This window comes from Mustela nigripes, chromosome 4, assembly GCF_022355385.1.
Source record: "Mustela nigripes isolate SB6536 chromosome 4, MUSNIG.SB6536, whole genome shotgun sequence".
NCBI lineage: Eukaryota > Metazoa > Chordata > Mammalia > Carnivora > Mustelidae > Mustela > Mustela nigripes.
This window is the reverse complement of record NC_081560.1, coordinates 135,394,579-135,418,115: the sequence shown is the minus strand read 5'-3', so window position 1 is coordinate 135,418,115 and position 23,537 is coordinate 135,394,579. Positions and strand designations below refer to the sequence as shown.

The 23,537-nt window shown below is 38.0% G+C and overlaps 1 protein-coding gene across 3 annotated transcripts in view; it reads right to left on the bottom strand.

Annotated features, from left to right (window-relative positions):
* Window positions 1-665: 665 nt before the first annotated feature.
* CCAR1 (cell division cycle and apoptosis regulator 1) overlaps window positions 666-23,537 on the bottom strand; it is a 66,043-nt gene continuing 43,171 nt past the window's right edge. For all 3 annotated transcript variants that reach the window (XM_059397572.1, XM_059397571.1, XM_059397573.1), the window contains 9 exons: window positions 20,572-20,763; window positions 16,483-16,722; window positions 15,371-15,482; window positions 6,427-6,509; window positions 5,935-6,081; window positions 3,596-3,716; window positions 3,330-3,515; window positions 2,202-2,407; window positions 666-1,529 (listed from right to left, as the gene is read on the bottom strand). In XM_059397572.1, coding sequence (XP_059253555.1) covers window positions 1,470-1,529; window positions 2,202-2,407; window positions 3,330-3,515; window positions 3,596-3,716; window positions 5,935-6,081; window positions 6,427-6,509; window positions 15,371-15,482; window positions 16,483-16,722; window positions 20,572-20,763 — 1,347 coding nt within the window. In that variant the 3' untranslated portion in view covers window positions 666-1,469. The remainder of the gene's footprint in view (window positions 1,530-2,201; window positions 2,408-3,329; window positions 3,516-3,595; window positions 3,717-5,934; window positions 6,082-6,426; window positions 6,510-15,370; window positions 15,483-16,482; window positions 16,723-20,571; window positions 20,764-23,537) is intronic.

Genomic DNA, 23,537 nt, shown 5'->3' with positions numbered 1-23,537 from the left:
CATTTTTGGGTTTCAGTTCAGGTCAGGATCTTGGGGTCCTGGCATTGAGCCCTGTGTCAGGTTCCATGATCAGTGGGGAGTCTGCTTAAGATTCTCTTCCTCTTCCTCTGCCCCCCACTAAAAACAAACAAACAAACAAACAAACAAATAAATAAGTCTCATGCTCTAGTGAGTGAGCCAACCATGTATTTCTTTCTTCCCCAAGATTTTTATTTTTTAAAAATTTTACTTATTATTTATTTGAGAGAGAGAGAGAGCGAACACAAAGCAGGGGGAGTGGGAGAGAGAAAAGCAGACTCCCTGTTGAATAGGGAACCCGACACAAGGCTCTATCCCAGGACTGTTGGATCATGACCAGAACTGAAGGCAGACACTTAACCGATTGAGTCACCCAGGCCCCCCTGATCCTTTCTTGTTGAGGGGCTGTCCTATGCAACATAGGATGGTTAACAAATCCTTGGCCTCTAACAACTAGATGGAGTAGCATTCACTCACCCAGCTGTGGCAAGTAGAAGTGTCTCCAGACATTGCTAAATGTCCTCTGGGGCAAGTTCACTCCCTATTGAGAACCACTGCTTTAGAGTGTATCACATTTTCTACCCTTTTCACTCAACAGTTAATCAACTCTTACATACCCACTAAAATTCTGAAGGAAGTACACAGACTAATAAAAAAATTATTTTTAATTAAAGAAGGCTTAACTTAAGACATCATACTGACATCTACTGGCTTGGTGCTAAACTGTACATTTGACAAACACTGCATTTAAGGGAAAAAAAACCCCTTAAAATTCAAATATAGGTGCTATTTTGGGAAAGAACAATTAATTGAAAGCAGTAACATTAACACCAGTACTATTTGGGTTTTTTTGTAAGTCTAACATATATATTAACAATGGTAATTATCTATTACTTTCTTAGTTTTTGATGTCTTTTGGATGAACTGCATTTTTAATGAATAGTTTAGAGGCTGATAGAAGGGATTTTTTTTAAGACAAGTAAAAATGTCTGATTCAAAAACCTTGCAAAAAATTAAGCAGCATGCTATTTTATGATTTATAATGAAATTTTAAAAGACTAAAAATTTTTTATAAAAGCCTAATAATGATAATTCTATAAATAAAACTGCAATTATTCTAAGTATTTTAATAAAAGACATTTGGTAATTAAATACTACTATCAATTAAAGTGATGAACTTTATTGGGGTTAAAAACTATAACAAAGTTCATCCTAAAACATTTTGCAATGCAAAATTATTTCACTCAAGGAGTGTTTAATAATTTGAATGCCAGGAATTACAAGCAATTTTCAAAAGCAGACTCTTCACATTCATAAAACTTTATACATCATTTGAACTAACAGATATTTATACTACTAAAATCAAACATGCATCACTTTCAAACATTCTTGTATCATGATTTTATATATTACATTATTTAACACCATTCTTCACCATTACTCGTATTTTATCATACACTTGCACCATTCTCCTTGGATTTCTGATCTTTATCTTCATTCTTGACATTATCCTATAACACAAAAGACAAAATATTTAATTAGATTCTCTTAAACATAACTTAAAAAATTATAATAAACATTAGTTAACAGGAACTCTAGATAGCCCATTTTGCCATCTATGAAAAAAACTGACACTAGAGACAACTATAAAGGAAACCCCTCAATTCTATGCAGAACAGTTTGTAGTATTTAAGAAAGCTATCTATGTCCTAAGAAATCAGAGGTAATTAGGAATACTAGTAGTATATTCCTTGCACAGTAATATGATTTCTCTCCCCTTGTTCTGAGACTGAGGATATGGAAGATTCTCATTTTAATTAGTTTATAATGGCGCTGTTACAGATATTTTTTAGTGACAAAAAATACTAATAAGTTGATTTTGATAGTGCCAAAGAGTTTCTCAACTCTGCCCAACAATAAATGGCTTTAAAAAGAAGTAAATGGTTTTATTTTCCTCAAGTTCAAAATCAATTCACTCTCTGGTTCTGAAAGAAAGACAAATAAAACTTGTAAGTTTTCAAGAAGTTTCAAGAAGTCTACACACATAAATCATGTTGACATTCCAACTAAGTTCTAGAAGAATACAATCTTTTGGAAATCACTTTTGATTAATATGACAAAGGACAGAACACCCACCACTATTTGCTCTGAGAAAAACCACTAAGAGCTTAAAAACTGCTAACCTTCTTCAGTACAGTGTGGATTTCATCCATTACTGTAGATAAGTTTCTGATTGTCTTATTGAGTTGGTTTTCAAACTGCAAATTCATGTTTTCTGAAATCTTCAAGTTTTCTTGTAATTGACTAAAGTCCTTTTTAACTTCTCTGAGTTCACCTGAGAGGCTTTTGTTGGAATTCTCCAAATTTAGTATGGTTTTCTCATCTTCATCTGTTTAAAAAAAAAAAAAAAAGGAATTCACCATCTTACCCCTTAAAATCTCCAATCATGAGGTTAAAAATATCTAAGGGGTGCCTGGGTGGATTAGTAGGTTAAGGGGACACCTCTTGATTTTGGCTCAGATCACCTCAGGCTCCTGGGATTGAGCCCTGCATCAGGCTTGGTGCTCCACAGGAGTCTGCTTGAGGACTCTCTCCCTTTCTTCCCCTCCTTGCTTGCATATTCTCTTTCTCTCTTAAAAATAAGTAAATTTAGTGGGGCCTGGGTGGCTCAGTCATTAAGTGTCTGCTTTTAGCTTGGGTCACAATCCCAGGGTCCTGGGATTGAGCTCTGCCTTGGGTTCCCTGCTCAGCAGGAAGACTGCTCCTCCCTCTCCCACTCCCCCTGCTTGTGTTCCCTCTCTTGCTGTTACTCCCTCTGTCAAATAAATATCTTATTTTTTTAAAGAAAAATATATATTTTTTTAAATTTAAGAAAATATTAAGAAAAATAAAAAGCAGATATAATTCCTTAAAATGGCCACGAATGTCCTAGTTATAAAGCATGATGTAGTACACTCGCTTCATTTAAATTTTACCTAAGTCTGTCTTCTCACCCAGGTTTCACTTTTTGGATGATTGTATAGATTAGAGAAAGTAGCAAAAACTGATGAAAACTAAGTTGAACTAGGAGAAGATTAAAAAAATACAAAACAACAAAGGAATCTAAGAATGCATATAAAAATCTAAGATAAATTCTTAAAATGACAAGGAATTTTATAGCTTTTAATGGTCAAAAGTGAGTTGTATAATGTGCCTAGACTAAAATGCAAAGTATGGATATGCATGTGTACATAGGTTTGTATATATGTGTGTACACATATATATTCCAGCAGGGTTTTAAAAGTACCAAGATACCCAATGCTGTTCCTTACCCGTTTTTTCTTCTAGCAACTGCAGCTTCTGTTCTACTTCAGCTCTTACTTTTTCACTCTTTTCCAATTTTTGCAAGAGGCTTCCTACATCAACCATTGCACCATTATACACAATAAGACCAACATTTTCTTCCACATCCTTTGACTCCTGCTTTACTGTTGGTGTTGGAAGTAACAACCGGTTCCCTATAAAAGATCGTATTTTATTACTTTTTTCTTCTTTAATAATTACATAATAAGATAATCTCAAAATAATATATTCAAACCTAGCATATCTTCCTGCAATGCTTCAGACTCTTCATGGTTTTCTTCATCTTTTGAGGTGTCTGTTAATTTCCGGTAAAAGCAAGACTCACGGAGTACTACTTTATTAAGAAGTTTCTTTACCTGTTATATAAGTAAGTAAAAAAAAAAAAAAAGATGAGAATAGAATACATTTCTGAATTGCCTTAACTGTGTTCTAATTCTCACATATGATAAACATCAGTGGCATCTGTGTTCTCAGTTATCCTCTCCCACTCAAAACACTTGTGTGGGTGGTGGTGGTGTTTTTTTTTGAAAATTTATTTCAACCTGAGCTGAAATCAAGACCCCCTCCACCTGTGTTTTTCATTGCCTCTTTTTTTTTTTTTTTCTTAAGATTTTTCATTTATTTCTTTCAAAGAGAGAGAGAGCATAAGCAGGGAAAAGAGGCAGACTGAGGAGAAGCAGACTCCCTGTTGAGCAGGGAGCCTGATGAGGGACTTGATCCCAGAAATCTGGGATCATGACTTGAGCTTAACTGATTGAGACACCCAGGCTCCCTCACTTGTGCATTTTTTAACTGCCTTCTCTATAAACCTAAAATCCAAATTATCATTTGAAAAAAATTTTGTTAATAAAAAACATGTAACACTGATAGAAACACTAAAGCATATACTAAAGTGTATATACTGGCTGACTCAGCTGACTCTAAATTTCAGGGTTGTGAGTTCAAGTCCCACACTGGGCTTGGAACCTACTTAAAATGGGGGGACAGGAAGGGCGCACACCTGGATGGCATAGTTTGTTAAGAATCCAATCTCTGATTTCAACTCAGGTTGTAAATTCAGGGTCCAAAGACTGAGCCCTACACATTGGGCTCCATGCTCAGTGTGGAGTCTGCTTAAAAGACTCTCTCCCTCGGTCCCTCCCCAACCCCGGGATGTGCATACTCACTCTCTCTCAAATAAATCAATCTTAGAGAAAACAAAACAAAACAAAAAAAACCCATGAGTGGGCGCCTGGGTGGCTCAGTGGGTTAAGCCTCTGCCTTCGGCTCAGGTCATAATCTCAGGGATCGAGTCTCACATCAAGCTCTCTGCTCAGTAGGGAGCCTGCATCCCCCCCCCCCCTCTGCCTGCCTCTCTGCCTACTTGGGATCTCTGTGTGTCAAATAAATAAATAAAATCTTAAAAAAAAAAACAACCAAACAAACAAAAAAACCCAACCAACCAACCAACCAAACAAAAAAACCATGAGTGCCTGGGAGCCTCAGTTAAGCATGTGCCTTCAGCTCAGGTCATGATCCCAGGAAGCCTGCTTCTCCCTCTCCTGCTGCCTTCTATTCCCCCTGCTTGTGCTCTCTTTCTGTCAAATAAATAAAATCTTTTTTTAAAAAAAGTGTATGTACAAAGATATTTATTACATTAGAGTCTATAATTTCAAAAAATGGAAATTGCCTAGCAACTGACACTTAGTTAAGGCAATTATGGTACATCTGTATTACAGAATGCTTTGTAGTCATAAAAAGGTCAAAGTGGTGGGGTGCCTGGGTGGCTCAGTGAGTTAAAGCCTCTGCCTTGAGCTCAGGTCATGATCCTAGCATCCTGGGATCAAGTCCCACATCGGGCTCTCTGTTTAGCGAAGAGCCTGCTTCCTCCTCTCTCTCTGCCTGCCTCTCTGCCTACTTGTGATCTCTGTCTGTCAAATAAATAAAATCTTAAAAAAAAAAAAAAAAAAGGTCAAAGTGGGTCTCTATTTTCATAAAATGGTCTATACTGTTAAATGAAAAAAGTTGTCCAGGGGCATTGGCCGAATCAGTTGGTACGGCATGGGACTGGATCTTGGGTTTTAAGTTCAAGCCCTAAACTGGGTGAAGAGATTACTTAAAAATAAAATCTTAAGGGGTGCCTGGGTGGCTCAGTTAAGCAGCTGCCTTTGGCTCAGGTCATGATCCCAGAGTCTGGGATCCAGCCCGCAATGGGCTCTCTGTTCAGTGGGCAGTCTGCTTCTCCTTCTCACTCTGCCTATTGCTCCCCCTTCTTGTGCTCTTTCTCTCATCAAATAAATAAATGAAATTTAAAAAGAAAAATCTTTAAAAAAGAAAAAAGTTGTCTATAAGTAACGTATAAAATGATTTCATGCGTGTATATATGTGTATAGACACACACACACCAAGTTGCTTACAAAAAGATCTAGAGGATTACATGAGGCCAAAGGAATAGAACTATGAAGGGACTTGTAACTTTTATTTTACACATTTCCATTATTTCTTGACTACAGTATCTCTATTAGCCAGTAGACAGAGATTAAAAAGGTAATTACTTAAAATGGCTTTTCATTTTAAACATGAATGACAGATTACCTGAGCCCGAGAAAGATGTAGTCCAAGAGTATAGAGTATTTCTTCTAAATCCTTCTCAAGAAGATAACCACAATGGCTTTGATCAAAATAAACAAACGCCATTAACAGATCCCTGTTAATTGTGATCATCTGAATCTTTTCTTTTTCCTAAAGAAAATGCAAAAGATAAGAGTACATAATCTTTACCTCTGAAAAGTAAGAAATTGACACCATGTCCATACAATAGCTAAAAATAAGAAAAGACCTTTGCCTCATGTTACAAGTTAAAATGAGCTCATCTTGCTTATGTGTACAGGAGAAAGGAATAAAACATATTGGTTACCTGACATAACTACAAATATAAAAATACAATAGGCTAAATTTTGCTCTGAGTGGTAATATGTAGATATATAAGGACCAATAAACTTCATGATAGCGTTATGTTTAATAAGTCTAGATTATGTGAGAAATGGAAATTATTATGTTATAAAGAATACATTATTCAATAAATACCTTATCTTTAGAGGGCCTCTCCTTGCAGTACCTGTTGATATCTCTTTTGTCATCTCGTTTGTTTATTTCTTCCTCATCCCGATCTATAAAATCAATACAATAGCATCAAAATACTCATTAATACAGGTATTTTCTATTGCTGTAGAGATCAAAAATAGTTTTATGTTACTGGTCAGTTTTCGAAAGACACAATGTAAAGAAATACCGTATGAATAAAAATCTTTTGGACTTTAATGGGGTGCCTGGCTGGCTTAGTCAGTAGAGTATGTGACTCCTGATCTTGGGGTTTTAAATCTGAGCCCCCACATTGGGTACAGAGATTACTTAAAAATAAAATCTTTAAAAAAAAAAAAAAAAAAAAAGAATTATGTTGTATTTAGAGAGGAGGAAAAGAGAGAGTGAAAAGGTAGGAGGAGGGGCAGAGGGAGATGGAAAGAGAGATCTCAAGCAGACTAAACACAAGAGCCCAACATGGTGCTCCATCTCACAACCCTGAGACCATGACCTGAGCTGAAATCAAGAGATGGTCGTGCAGGGCACCTAGTTGGCTCAGTGTGTTAAGCCTCTGCCTTCGGCTCAGGTCATGGTCTCGGGGTCCTGGGAAAGAGGCCTGAATCGGGCTCTCTGCTCAGTGGGGAGTCTGCTTTCTGGTCTCTTTCTGCCTACTTGTGATTTCGGTCAAATAAATAAATAAATAATTATTTAAAAAAAAAATTTAAAAAGAGGGAGAGATTGTCATGTAACTGATTGAGCTACTCAGGCACTTCAGAAAATTAAGAATTATGAAGAATAAGAAAAGGATGAAATGTATAGAGACACTAAGAGGAGAAAAAAATTTTTACTTTTTAAATCAAATAAATTAATTCCATAAAAATCTGAAGGACATAGTTCAAAAAAAGTTTTATATATAAAATTGGAAATTATAATACAAATTTAAATAAAATAGAGGAAAGCATATATTTTTTAAAAGGAATACTAGTCAATGCAGTTAAAACTAACTGTAGATCAATTATTGCAAAATAAAACTATGTTAGGAACTAAGATGTTCTTAAGATAATTAAGAAAAGCTAACTGTGTTAATATCAAGATTTGCTTACACTAACATTCTATTCCATGTTTAAAAATGGTAATTTGGATAAATCATTCTATTTTAAGATTTCACTTCATTCATTCAATTGGGATTTAGAGTAATCTCCACACCAAATATGAGACTCAAACCTATGACCCAAAGATCAAGAGTTGCATAATCTGCTGACTGAGCTAGCCAGGTCCCCTGAACTGTATACTTCTGAATGATGAGTTACGTAGTATGTGAATTATAACTCAACAAAGCCATTTCTGTAAAAGGAAAACAGGCAAATTGTCTAAAGCGGGATTGTGGTGATGGTTTAACAATTCTATGAAGTTATTAAGAATGATTACAGTGGGAGCACCTGGATGGCTCGTTGGTAGGGTATCGGCCTTTAGCTCAGGTCATGATCCCGGAGTCCTGAAATCGAACCCCATACTGGGCTCCCTGCTCAATAGGAAGCCTGCTTCTCCCGCTCCCTCTGATGCTCCCCATACTTATGCCCTCTCTCTGTTCAAATAAATAAAATCTTAAAAAAAAAAAAAAATGACTGAAGTGCACATTTAAAAGTATTGAGTTTTGTAGTATGTATTGGTCCATAAATAAATTGTTAAAAAAGTGTCCTTGGGGTGCCTGGGTGGCTAAGCTGGTTAAGCAACTGCCTTCGATTCAGGTAATGTTCACAGGGTCTTGGGATCCAGCCCCACACTGGGATCCCTGTTGACCAGGGAGCCTGCTTCTCCCTCTCCCTCTGCCCCTCCTGCTGTTTTCAGGCTGTCAAATAAATAAAATCTTAATAAATAAATAAATAAATAAATAAATAAATGCATCCTTGGAACCTATTTCTCTCATATATGCTATAGAACATTATAGGTTTATTATTGTAGGTAAATTAATTCACTGTTAAGAGCCTCAGTTTCCTCAATTATAAAATAGAGAAAACAATAGCCTCTGAGTAAAAGTGTAATTACAAATAACTGTTATTAAGAATATACCATATACTACAACAAGGGTAAATTTCTTTCCTTCATTAACATTTTAGAGACACGATCCACCTTACTTGAGTATTTAACTTGAAAGCTATTTATTTCAAAACTTTGTCTCCCCTGGAATGCAGATTTTTTACAAATAAATCCCACCACACAAAAATATACTAAGGTTATGTAGCATGTCCCTTTATTTTTCCCCCACATATACTACTACCCATATCAAACATTTAAAGGAACATGCTATCTATAAAAAACTACTTTGTAATCTTTTTCAATGTCATTAATCTTCCAACAGTTTCTTCAATGGCTGCACAGAATTTAACTGCATGTCTACAGCAAAATGTATTTAAATAATTCTCTATTATTAAACATTAAGACAAGGGTACCTGGGTGGCTCAGTCAGTTAAGTGTCCAACTCTTGATTTTGGCTGTCATGAACTCAGGGTTCATGGAGCAGTGTATGAGCTCCAGTGTATGAGCAGTGTACTCAGCCCCCAAGTCAGGCTCCCCATTCTGTTGGGAGTCTGCTTCTCTCCCCCCTCTCTGTAGAACATTCCCCCTGCCACCAACTCTTTCTAAAATAAATAGATCTTTAAAAAAAATACATTAAGACCAATTTTGATTTTTGTTTATAGGCAATTATGGAATGAAGACCTGTGTTGATATGTTGACTGAATGACCGACAGTTGACTGACATCGCCAAATTTATGTCCAGAGAAAGTGCAACAATTTAAACTGACTGCAAGAGCGATGAAGGAACTCTTCTCTTCACCTCTGTTAATTGTTAAACTGATGTTCACCTTTTATTTAAAATATTTCGTCAAGGGAGGCCTGAGTGGTGCTGTCAGTTGAGCATCTGACTCTTGGTTTTAGCTCAGATACTGATCCCAGGGTAGCGCCCCATTATAGGTGTCCACACTTATAAGACTATCTCTTCCCGTCCCTCTCCCCTGTTCTCTCAAGTAAATAAATCTTTAAAAACTTCATCAAATTGATAGGCAAAATATAGATTCCTGTTATATGCTCCCGATTACTAAGAAGATTCAACACAAATTTAGACATTGAGCTGCACTGTATTTTCATTTTGCAAAAAATCACCTTTCTACTTGTCTACTGGAAAAAGAGTGGTCTTCAAGTAACATGATAGGATAATGAAATATAAAGTATGGGGGAAGGGTGGAGCTATGATAACATAAGCAAGCAGCAACTGAAAACACCCAGGAAAAATCAATAAAGAACTATAATCCTATCACTGTTTGGCTTTGCAGTTTAAGATATTCATTCAGCAAGTATACCTGCAACGTATATCAGCAAAGAGGGGACAAAAATCTCTTTTTCTAAGATTTAAGCAATTTTTAGAAAAGATTTTATTTTTAAATAATCTCTATACCCAATGTGGGGCTCAAACTTACAACCAAAGATCAAGAGTTACTGACTGAGGGGCGCCTGGGTGGCTCAGTGGTTTAAGCCTCTGCCTTCAGCTCAGGTCATGATCTCAGGGTCCTGGGATCGAGCCCCACATCGGGCTCTCTGCTCAGCGGGGAGCCTGATTCCCCCTTTTTCTCTGCCTGCCTTCTGCCTACTTATGATCTCTCTCTGTCTATCAAATAAATAAATAAAAATCTTAAAAAAAAAAAAAGTTACTGACTGAGCCAGCTAGGTGCCCCCCCCCAATCCCTCTTTTCCTTATTAAGGGCTTGTATGTATTCAAGTGGGAAGACAGTAAGTAAAAAGTAGTATAGTAGAACAGGTTCTGTAAGTAAAGCAAAAAAAAAAAAAAAAAAAAGGACGGATAAAGAAATGTGTACTGGTGGGAAAGTCTGCGATTTTAAATAGGGCTGGGTGCAGAGCAGGCCTTGTTGAGAAAGTGATAGATGAATAAAGACTTCTAATTTGAAAGCATCAGGAAGGTGGATCTCTGGGAGTTTGCATGCAGAAGGAACTGTCAATGCAAATGTCCTAATACAGGGCCATCTGTGACAGGTTCAAGAAGTCAGGATTGACTTCAGTGCAAAGAGCAAGTAGAGAAGAGTGTTAAGAAATGAAACCAGAGGCTTGATTTTATAGTCTTAGAGGTCACTGTAAACACTGGCTTTTTATAGTGCGAAATGAAGAGCCACTGAAGGAGTCTGAAAAGAAAAGAAATCAAACAAATAAATGACTTAAATTTACAAAGTTATTCGGGCAATTGTGTTAAGAGGACACATTAGAGAAGGAAGTAAGCAAGGGAACCAGATAAGAGGTTTTTTTCATTCTTTTATTCTTTAAAGATTTTATTTATTTGACAGAGAGAGTGAGGGACAAGCTGGGGCCAGGGGCAGAGGAAGAAGAAAAAGCAGACTCTCTGATGAGCAGGGAACCTAATGCAGGGCTTAATCCCTAGACCCTGGGATCATGACCCCAGCCAAAGGCAGATACTCAACTGACTGAGCCACCCAGGTGCCCTCAGATAAAAGGATTTTAAAATAAACTAGGCAAGAGACACATGGCTTGGATTAGAGGAGCTGGTGAATACAGTCTGTTTCTGGATATGTTTTTAAGACAGAGGCAATATGACTTCCATATAGGCTGGAGATGGGATTATGACAAAAAAAAATAAGTTTAGAGTGATTTCTAGATTTTAGCTTGAGTAACCTGAAGGATGAAACTGCCATCAAATTAGTGGGGTAAAGCTAAGGGTGGAAGACTTGTTTGTCTTCTGATGAAGGGGGAAAGCAGTTGTTTTAGACATGTTTATTTTGAAATGTCACATAATTGACAAGAATGGGAGAGAGGTGTGACATAAGATATAGATTTGAGAATTGTCAGCATATATTATTTAAAGCCAGGAGAATGGATTAGACCACCACCACCAAGGGAACTACACAGCAGAGAAGAATAAAAACAAAAAGAGATGAGAGCTGGAACATTCTGACATAGACAAAATAATGAGAAAAACTGTTAGTGATTTAATTAAGGCAGTGAAAGAACTGTACTAGAAGAATGGGGGGAAAAACAGGGTAATAAAAAGAATTAACCTCCACTGGACAAAACAGGTTATGGAAGATAAATCAATCAATACTGACATATGTATATTATGTCATTGCCATGGAGGTTATTAGAACAATTAAGACTAGATATTATATGGCTAAGGTAGAATATGACATTATTGTTAATTTTCTTATGTCATTACAGAATTGTGTTTAAAAGAGTATCTTTTCTTTCTTTTTTTTTTTTTTTTTTTTAAGATTTTATTTATTTATTTGACACAGAGAGATCACAAGTAGGGAGAGAGGCAGGCAGAGAGAGAGAGGAGGAAGCAGGCTCCCTGCTGAGCAGAGAGCCCGATGCGGGACTCGATCCCAGGACCCTGAGATCATGACCTGAGGCGAAGGCAGCGGCTTAACCCACTGAGCCACCCAGGCGCCCGATTTTATTTATTTGACAGAGATGACAAGTAGGCAGAGAGGCAGGCAGAGAGAGAGAGAGAGAGAGGAGGAAGCAGGCTCCCTGCTCCCGCCCTCCCCCCTTTTAAAAAGATCTTACTTACTTACTTATTTCTTTTTAATTAACTATTTTAGAGATTTTATTTATTTGTTAGAGAGCAAGCACTCGCACAATCGCACAAGCAGGGGAAGGAGCAGGCAGAGGAAGGAGGCTCCCTGCTGAGCAAGAAGCACAATGTGAGACTCAATCCCAGGGCCCTGGGATCATGACTGAGTTGGAAGCAGTCGCTTAACAGACTGAGCCACCCAGACATCCCCTATTGTTGTCGTTTTTAAGTAAAACTTTGTGCCCAACGTGGGGACTGAACTCCTGATCCTGAATCAAGAGCTGCATGCTCTACCAACTGAGCTAGTCAGGTGTCCCTAATGTAAGTATTTCGAATCATTCCCATAGGTGTCTTTTATTAACCTGAGTGATAAACAGGTGTTTATTTTCATTAGTCTTATTTTTAACATTTTTAAAACAGATTTTTATTTATTTGACAGAGATCACAAGTAGGCAGAGGCAGGCAGAGAGAGAATGGGGGGGGGAGGTGGAAGCAGGTTCCCTGCTGAGCAGAGAACCAGATGCAGGGCTTGATCCCAGGACTCTGGGATCAAGACCTGAGCAGAAGGCAAAGGCTTTAACCCACTGAGCCACACAGGCTCCACCCCCCAACTTTTTTTTTTTAAAGATTTTATTTATTTGAGAGACAGCACAGCTGGGTGGGGGGCTGGGGATGCACAAGGAGTCGAAGAGGGAGAAGCAGACTCCCCGATGAGCAGGGAGCCCTACATAGGGCTTGATCCCATGAATCTGGGATCATGACTTGAGTCAAAGGCAGACACTTAATTGAGACACCCAGATGGCCTAGTCTTTATTTCTTATAAATTTTATTTATTTATTTGACAGTCAGACAGACACACAGCGAGAGAGGGAACACAGGCAGGGGAGTGGGAGAGGGCGAAGCAGGCTTCCCACTGAGCAGGGAGTCCAATGCGGGGCTCGATTCTAGGACCCTGGGACCACCACCTGAGCCAAAGGAAGAGGCTTAATGACTGAGCCACCCAGGCACCTTTCTAGTCTTTATTTTTTTAAAAAAGTTTTTATTAAAAGTTTATTATTTAAAACTTTTATTAAAAGTTTTTATTAAAACTCTCTACACCTCATGTGGGGCTCAAAATCACTTGAAGATCAAGAGTTGAACATTCCACCTACTGAACCAGCCAGGCACCCCTAGAGTATCTTCTTTTTTTTTTTTTTTAAATTATTATGTTAGTCACTACACAGTACTTCATTAGTTTTTGATGTAGTGTTCCAAATATAGTCTTCTTTAGCCAACTAATTTTAGTATATTTTTTAATTAGGGAGACTGTCAAACATGGAAAGACTACACAGAATATGTTCTTCCTCAGGAAACCATGCAACAACAGGAACTTTTACCCCTTTATGACACAGAGCACATTCCTCAAGTTGAGTAAGTATTAATACATACAGAACACATTACAATAAAGAATAAACATTTCTTGAGGTGCCTGGCTGGTCCAACTCTTGATTTTTGGGCTGGTCCAACTCTTGATTTTTGGGTCATGAGATTGAGCCCCATGTTGGGTGTAGAGATAATAAATAAATAAATAAATAAATAAATAAATGAATGAATGAATGAATAAATATAGAAGCACATCTTAAAAAAAAAGAAATCCTATCATACACAGATGTCAGAGGGCAATACTTAAGGGTCTGCAGGTTGCTGCACACCTTGGTACCAGATTAACTTTTTTGTCTTTGTAATAAAGACTGAGTACTCCACACTGCACAGGAATTCCTCCCAGGGTTTTAATGTTTTTATTTTCAAAACCAAGTCTGAAGAGTTGGTATAGCTACAGAGAAACCGGCTTCCTTCAGAGAGCAGTACTTTGGGTGGGGAGGACAAAATCCCTATGTATTTGAACATTTTCTAATTACTTATTTATTGTATTCTGTGGCGTGGCAGTATGGCAGAAGTACACAGAAGCCATCACCTCAGAAAGTAGCTTAAAAAAAAATTTTCCCCCCCTCAACACCATGATTTTTAAACATTTTTTCCGGCATTCCTAGGCAGTCCAATCCCAGGTAGGATTTTTGTCCTACAAAATTCCTTGGGTTAGGGGAACCTGGATGGCTCACTCATTAAGCATCTGCCTTTAGCTCAGGTCATGATTCCAGGGTCCTAGGATTGAGCCCTGCATTAGGCTCCCTGCTCAGCAGGAAGCCTGCTACTCCCTCTTCCACTTCCCTTCCTTGTATTCCCTCTCTCACTCTGTCAAATAAATAAATGAATGCTTTAAAAAAAGAAAAAAAAAAAAAAAAAGACCCTTGGGTTAGACCTATGGGGGTCTGACTGGTGTTAACAGTAAGGGAGGGCAGAACTGGTGCAGGGACCGTGGAGCAGGCTGACGTGGTTGCTGTGGTACAGAGAAGCCAGCTTGTTTACATGCTCGTCCTATTACTGCTTACCTTAAGCAGAAAGTGCCTGTTACGATTATTTTTGAAGGTTTATTATGTATGTCTGGTTCTCAATTCCAACAGTTTACAAGATCTAAATAAAATGCTAAGTTCTACCTTAAGAAGAAACCCTCTCGACTATTTTTTCTTTTTTTGAAGATTTTTTTTTAAACCCTCTCAACTATTAGTAAAATATAGATTTTTGGGGTACCTGGGTGGCTCACTGGGTTAAGCCTCTGCCTTTAGCTCAGGGCATGGTCTCAGGGTCCTGGGACAGAGCCCTACATCAGGCTATCTGCTCAGCAGGGAGCCTGCTTCCCCCTCTCCCTCTGCCTGCCTCTCTGCCCACTTCTGATCTCTCTCTGTCAAATAAATAAATAAAATCTTTAATAAAATATTTTTACTAGAGGCACCTGGGTGGCACAGTGGGTTAAAGCCTCTGCCTTTGGCTCAGGTCATGATCCCAGGGTGCTGGGATTGAGCCCTGCATGGGGCTCTCTGCTCAGCAGGGAGCCTGGTTCCTCCTCTCTCTCTGCCTGCCTCTCTGCCTACTTGTGATCTCTGTCAAATAAATAAATAAAATCTTAAAAAAAAATTTTTACTCAAGAATATTTTACTGTTTCTATTCTAACTAAAAAAGAAAAAAATATTAAAATTAGATTGCAGGGGCGCCTGGGTAGCTCAGTGGGTTAAGCCTCTGCCTTCGGCTCAGGTCATGATCTCTGGGTCCTGGGATTGAGCCCCACATCGGGCTCTCTGCTCAGCAGGGAGCCTGGTCCCCACCCCGCCCCTCGCCTACTTGTGATTTCTCTGTCAAATAATACATAAAATCTTAAAAAAAAAAAAAAAAATTACAGACTGCAATTATACAAAGCCATCAAACAAAAATTGTATTTTTCATCCTAAGGAGAAATAAGTAAATTTGAATCATACATACCATCTTCTTCATCCTCAGCTTCTTCTGCTTCCATTGGATCATATTCATCCTGATTATTATCTTCCTCAGTTTCATCATCATCTTTAGAATCATCTTTTCTTTTATCTTCTTTCTGTAATTTAAAATGCCTTAAATTAAGCAAGATATCTGCCCAAACATTAAATGACTACAATCAAAATCATTAAATTCATTAAGTTTACTTGAAATAGAATCAAATCATAAAATTTTCTTAACAATACACTTCAAAAGTAAACTATCAAGGTGCCTGGGTGGCTCAGCCATTAAACCTCGGCCTTCAGCTCAGGTCATGATCCCAGGCTCCTGGGATCAAGCCCTGCATCAGGCTCTCTGCGATGGGGAGTCTGCTTCCTCCTCTCTCTCTGCCTGCCTCTCTGCCTTTGAATTACTGTGCTTTAAAAAAAAAAAAAAAAAAAAAAAAAAAAAGTGATTATTCACATACATGTAAATACACCACCATGCTATATACCTTCAGTTTAAAAAAAAAAAAAGAATAAATTACCAGAAACTAGTTCTAGATGTTTATATAGGCTTAATTCAAAGACTTAAATTTTTTTTGAAGAGTTTATTTGACAGAAAGAGAGAGAGAGACAGTGAGAGAGGGAACACAAACGGGGAGAGTGGGAGAGGGAGAAGTAGGCGTCCCGATGAGCAGGAAGCCTGACCCAGGGTAGGCTTGACTGCAGGACCCCGCGATCATGACCTAAGTTGAACGCAGGTGCCCAACGACTGAGTCCCCCAGGTACCCTAAGACTTAAGTTTCTTTTTTAAAAATTTATTTGACAGAGAGAGATCACAAGTAGGCAGAGAAGCAGATGGCTGGGGGTGGGGGGCGAGGAGGGGAATAGGTTCCCTGCTGAGCAGAGAGTCCAATGCGGGGCTCAATCCCAGGACTCTGAGATCATGACTTTAGCCGAAGGCAGAGGCTTGACCCACTGAGTCACCCAGGTGCGTCCCAAGACTTAAGTTTCTAATAATACACTAAAATCTTTAAGTTTACCCTTTACATTTTGCTTTTCTGGTGGAATTCATCATCATTTGTTATACTTGGGAAAACTTTGAAATAGGTTGCTGGTAGGGAAATAATTACACACCTTCCTTTCATCTCTATCTTCTTTTTTATCCTTATCATCGCCGGATTTTCTCCGTTTGGGTTTTGGCTCATCAGTTTCTTCATCCCTGTCTTCTTTTTTATCTTTTCTCTCATCTTTTTTGCTTTTCTTTTCCTTTTCTTTTTTGTCCTCTTTCTCAGGAAGAGATAATAATGATTTGTATATTCTGACACCAAAATCTCTTTGAAGCATTTCATTGAAAAGTTCTGCAAACAGTGAAACCTACAGAAAGATACCAACAGTAATCCAGCCAACTTTAATAGAAATATTGAATAAATCCAGCATAATAACTTATCAAATAATGTTACATCTAACGTGCCACATCTAACAATTAACATGCACTAGTAAGAGTTACAATAATTGATGTCAATGATGCTAAGGATCTTCAAAAGACTCAAAAAAACTCTCCTGAAGATATAAGTACTATGTTTAGTATACTTTTGGCCACATTTTAGAAACAATAATCAAGAATTTGACAAATTTTGAAATGAGATTTTTAAATTTGAAAATGAGTAAGAAAGAAAGATTTCTATTATACACAGCAATTTATCTTCATGATAAATGTATTTTACTTATTTACTCAAGTTTTCCTGAAATACCTACTGTGTACCCTGGATTATTCTAGGCGAAGGAAGCAGATAAAAATCCTGACTCAAATGTACTAACAATCTAACGGGGAAAAGTAACACAACCAGAACAGCATCAAATTTTAAGGGGGAAAAAAAAAGGCAGCATAACCACAGAAAATAACAAAAAAGCACAGTGTAGTCAAAGAAGACCTATCTGAGTAGGTGGCATCAGAAGAGACCTGAAGATGACAAGTGAATGGGCCACATAGATACCTAGAAAAGCATTTCAGGCAGGGAACACCAATTCAGAATTGTGAATAGGAAGCGTGCATTATTACTATGCAAATATCCATGGATAATGACATACTCTCAAACCTGAAATTATACACTAAATTTTCTATATAAATATTTCTAAGTATAGGGTGCATGGCTGGCCGTCATTAGAGCATGTGACTCTTGATTTCAGGGTTGTGAGTTTGAGCTTCATGTCAGGGGTAGAGATTATTTAAAAATAAAATCTTGAAAAATAAATATATATATATGAATGAAAATCTTGGGGCACCAGGGTGGCTAAGTCAGTTAAGATCCAACTCGATTTCAGCTCAGGTCATGATCTCAGGGTCATGAGATCAAACCCTGTACTGGGCTCTGCACTCAGTGCAGAGTCTGCTGGAGACTTTCCCTCTTCCTCTGCCCCCACTTCCACTCACACTCACTCTCTCAAATAAATAAAATGTTAAAAAGTTTAAAAATAAAATAACATCTTAAAAAAAAAAATTCTAAGGCTAGTTGTTTCCAACAGATTAAAAAGGTCCAGAGCGGGGCGCCTGGGTTGCTCAGTGGGTTAAAGCCTCTGCCCTCGGCTCGGGTCATGATCTCGGGGTCCTGGGATCGAGCCCCGCATCGGGCTCTCTGCTCAACAGGGAGCCTGCTTCTCCTGTCTCTGCCTGCTTGTGATCTCTCTCTCTGTGTCAAATAAATAAATAAAATCTTTTTAAAAAATAAAAAAAATAAAATAAATAAATAAAACGGTCCAGAGCTTGAAATGGCTGAACACAACTCTAAAATGTGCAATCTTGTGCAATGAGCTCAGTATATTTGATAAAGCACTTTAATCAGACCATTTTCCTGATCATAAAAGATAATATAATGTATTAAAATTAAAATTGAATTTATGATCTATTTTTAACTCATGCCCAGACTTTGCACATTTTAAAAATCAGAAATTTATCATCAGTAAAATAACCATCCAAATGTTGAAAACTCAGGAGTGTCTGCATAAGCAGAGGGAAGAACAGGCAGAGGGAGAAACAGACTCCCCACTGAGCAGAGAGATCCCAGATTCTGGGATCATGACCTAAGCCAAAGGCATATGCTGAACTGACTGAGCCACCCAGGAAGAAATCCCAGGAACTAATTTTTTTAAGGTTATTCATTTATTTAAGAAATTTCCACACCAGGGGCACCTGGGTGGCTCAGTGGGGTTAAAGACTCTGCCTTCGACTCAGGTCATGATCCTGGGGTCCTGGGATCGAGCCCTACATCGAGCTCTTTGCTGCTGGGGAGACTGCTTTCTCCTTTCTCTCTCTCTGCCTGCCTCCCTGCCTACTTGTGATCTCTGTCAAATAAATAAAAACTTAAAAAAAATTCCACACCAAATGTGAGGCTCAAACCCAAAACCCCGAGATCAAGAGTTTCATACCCTTCTGAATGAGGTGCAACCTAGAAGAACAGAATTAATTTTTATGTATCTTTTTATGTATAAGCAATGAAAGAGAAAAATCTAGCATTAATATTAAATCAGCCAAATATAATTTTATAAGTCATTTTTCTTAAATATATTTTTAAAAAATTCATGCACCAATAGGTGCCTGGGTGGCTACGTCAATTAAATGTCTGACTCCTGACTTTAGCTCAGGTCATTATCCAAGGTGATATCATCAAGCTCTATCTTGGTTTCTGCACTCAGCACAGAGTCTGCTTTAGATTCGCTCTTCCTATCTCTCTCCCTCAAATAAATAAATCTTAAAAAAAAAAAAAATTCATATACCAAAATGACATTTACATTCTAAATAGACTAAAAGGAAATTAACCCAGAAGATATGATAGGTGGGGAGGAAAAATGTAAAGGATCATTTTGCTAGCAAATGGCTGTTTCACAAATTGCTTTGTTTCCACTGGAGTAGAATTAGAGATTCTCCCACAGCATCAATCAGATACATGGTATATATAGTATAAGTAGGAAGTAATACCAAAGACTAATTTTTCCATTTATTTATTCAAATTATGACTAGATGGTAGGCACTATTAAACAAATGGTAATAAAAATAAAATCATGTAGTACTTATTGAAAAACACAGGCTTATTGGAATTATTAATGTTCTAAAGTTTACAAATATTTTAAGATTTGTAATCTTTTATCAGGACCAATAAGCATGCGTGTCATGTTTTATAACTGCTTCAGTAATCTTCTATGTATGTTTGTAAATGTCTCTAGTCTAAGTATTTCATTTTCATCTTCTGGACAATGACCTCAAGTTAAGTCTGGTGCAATTTCAAAATATAATTTATAAAATAAAACATACAAACAAAAGTGTGAAATGTGTTGGTAAGATACAAAAATTGAACACCATTATAAGGTTTCACATGCTATTATGAAATTAATATTCTGGAATATTTTACATTTATTTAAGGAATAAAGTAATCACTTCTTTAGGGATAAAAATCTTCCAATTATTTTGAAACAAACAAACAAACTATATGTTGTAAAACTGCTCTACAATAATGGTAGGAAATAGATTCATTTTGAAAAATAAACATCAAGGGCGCCTGGGTGGCTCAGTGGGTTGGGCCACTGCCTTCGGCTCGGGTCATGATCTCAGGGTCCTGGGATCGAGTCCCGCATCGGGCTCTCTGCTTAGCGTGGAGCCTGCTTCCTCCTCTCTCTCTCTCTGCCTGCCTCTCTGCCTACTTGTGATCTCTCTCTGTCGAATAAATAAATAAAATCTTAAAAAAAAAAAGAAAAAGAAACATCAGTTATTTTTTATCTTACATTTCAGTCAATCACAAGTAAAATTTTAAATCGCGCTGAAAGTTATTTTAATTCTAGAATAAATAATAGAGCATTACCTCATTCCCAAAAGAGGCAATTAGACATTATGTATCATGTGTCTCCTGTTATTCTGATGAAAGAACATACCACTACTTACGAGGTTTTTTTAAAAAATAACAATTAAATCAGAACTTGATTAATACTTTAGAGCCAACTATCAATTTACAAGTACAGAGGAACATTTAAGAAAATACAAGAATGCAATCACCAAAAGTGAATCTTGTAGGAAAAATCAGCTGGTGTTCCCCCTGCCAAAATTAATTGCAAGAAAAAAACAAAGCAAAACAAAAAAACAGAATCCATGTAAAAGGCCATCAAAGAGACTTAATGTATTAACCAATCAAAATGTGTGTACCTTATTTAGATTCCAATTCAAACTTAAAATATTACCTCAAATGAATGTTCTTTATTATCCTCTAACCTGTAGTCCAAAAGTACACTCAAAGACATAATGCTACAATCAAACTTTCCACTTTTTGCAGCCCAGTTTGGATGTACAATGATGGCTGGTTCATCAGGCAAAATGTATCTTCTTTCCCTACGCTGGCGTTCCATTTCCTCCTGACGTTTTCTTTCTTCCTCCTAGATATTTGAAATTTTAAGTAACAGTTAAACCTCCATGCACAATATGTATGTATGTTATGAAATGCACACCATGTTAAAAAAAGGGGGGGGGGCCAAAATTCCCATAACTCCTTATGGTGATTATGCCAACCATAAGGGATGGGAAGAAAGTTCAAATTTAGCAAAGGAGACAGAGGCTTCTACATTCTACAGCTCCTACTTCTCTGGGTTTCCGAGCACAAGAAACTAACTTCTACAGAGAAAAAGAAAATACTTACGTTATCATTATATAAACCAGGGATGCCTGGGTGGCTCAGTCATTGTCTGCCTTTGGCTCGGGTCATGATCTCAGGGTCCTGGGATTAAGCCCCACATCGGGTTCCCTGCTTGGCAAAAAGCCTGCTTTCCCTCTCCCATTCCCCATACTTGTGTTCCTGCTGTCTCTCTGTCAACTAAATAAAATCTTTAAAAGTATTATCTAAAAATTATATAAACCAGATTCTGGAAAATAGTGTCAGCTGCATCTTCCTGAAGCCCGACTGTTAAAAGGGAATACTCGAGATACCGAAACCAATGTTCAACATTCATGCACATTCAGAACAAAAGAAGGTGAAAAGAAGGTGAAAAGGTATTCCCACGAATGCCAATACACAAAAGAGTAGGAAAAAGCCACAAGAGCCAAAAGCCCTATATGCTACTGGCACCTGTGTAAAAGGAAAGCAGAAGGAAACAATGAGATTGTCTGATGGATCTAAGAACAGGAAAACCACAAAACAGTCAAAAGGCATTCACTGGTAAGTGAGGTCAATTTCATAACAGCAGTTGAAACTAGGCAACGTTTTACTCCCAACAATACCAAGTACAAGGAGCCTGTGTTAAGATCTGAAAGGGCCTAGAATATTTTAGTCCTATGAACTTGCAAAGATGATTTACCATGGCATCCACAGGGTCTCAAACTGAGAAGAAATTTCTGAAAGTAGTATCAATAGTGAACAGGAAAGCAATTACACAGACATGGGAGGAAAAAGTCCCAACAGTGACAGAAGGGCAAGAGAGACTGAAATCTTAGAAAGCAAACCACGATACTTTGGGGTTTTTTTTTTTTAACATTTTATTTACTTTGGGGGGGGGTGCCACAAGCTGGAGAGGGGGAGGTGCAGAGGGAGAAGCAGACTCCCAGGCTGAGTAGGGAGCCTGATGCAGAACTCGATCCCAGGGCCACGGGATCATGACCTGGGCCGAAGGCAGACACTTAAGTGAATGAGCCACCCAGGCACCTGCAAACCACCAGAATTTTAAACAGAGTAAGAAAACAACATAATATAAATCTTTTTTTTTTTTTTTTTAAGATTTTTATTTATTTGACGGGGATCACAAGTAGGCAGAGAGGCAGGCAGAGAGAAAGGGAAGCAGGCTCCTCACTGAGAGAGCCTGATGCAGGGCTCGATCCCAGGACCCTGGGATCATGACCTGATCTGAAGGCAGAGGCTTTAACCCACTGAGCCACCAGGCGCCCCCAGATTAGAGATCTTTATGAAGTTCAGAAAAAGTGATCTTAAGAAACCTCTTTTTTTTTTTTTTAAGGTTTATTTATTTGAGAGAGTGAGTGTGTGAGTACATGCAGGCTCTCCCCCTGAGCACGGAGCTCAAAAGGGGGCTCAATATCATGACCCCAAGGTCAGATGACCTAACCTGAAACCAAAAGTTGGTCCCTTATTTGAGCCACCCAGGCGCCCCTTAAACAACCTCTTCTAAAAAAATGTTAGGAAAACTAAATTCGCCTTAAAACGAGCAAAAGAAAGTATTGAGGTCAAGTCCTATAGAAAGTTACTATTTAAAAAAGGAGAACAAGGAGAATCACATCCCTACAGACAATGAAAGTGGGCCAGAAAAACAGGCACAGAGAAAAATCTTAACTATTGTAAAACATACTGAAATAGATTAAGATCTTACAAGATATGAAAGAATATAAATAAGAATTTTATTTTATTTTTTTAATATTTTATTTGAGAGCGCAAGAAAGAGAGAGAGCACAAGCGGGGTGAGGGGCAGAGGTAGAAGCAGGTTCTCTGCTGAGCAGGGAGCCTAACATGGGGCTTGATCTCAGGAATCCAGGATCCTGACCTGAACTGAACGCACTTAACCAAATAAGCCACCCATACACCCCAAGACAATATAAATAAGAATTTTAAAACTAAAGAGGAGGTGACAGACCATACAAAACAATTACAGGGAGCCATCCAGGTGCCCTAAAAACATGCTTGTAGATAGTTTTTTTCTTTTTAAGATTTTATTTATTTATTTTGACAGGCAGAGATCACAAATAGGCAGAGAGGCAGAGGGGGTAAGCAGGCTCCCTGCTGAGCAGACAGCCCGATGCAGGGCTTGATCCCAGGACCCTGGGATCATCACCTGAGCAGAAGGCAGAGGCTTTAACCCACTGAGCCACCCAGGCACCTTAGATGACAGTTTTATTCACAACACCCAAAAGTTGAAAACAACTCAAGTGTCCATCAACAGATTAACAGATAAACAAAATGTAGTATATATATGCAATGGAATATTATTCAGCCATAAAGAGAAATGAAGTTCTGGGACGCCTGGGTGGCTCAGTCGGTAAGCATTTGCATTCAACTTGGGTCATGATCCCAGGGTCCTGGGATTGAGCCCTGCTTCGCCCTCTCCATCTGCTTGTGTCCCTCTCTAGCTGTTTCTGTCAAATAAACTAAACAAAACAAAAAATGAAGTACTGATTCATGCTACAACACGGATGAACTCTGAAAACATTATGC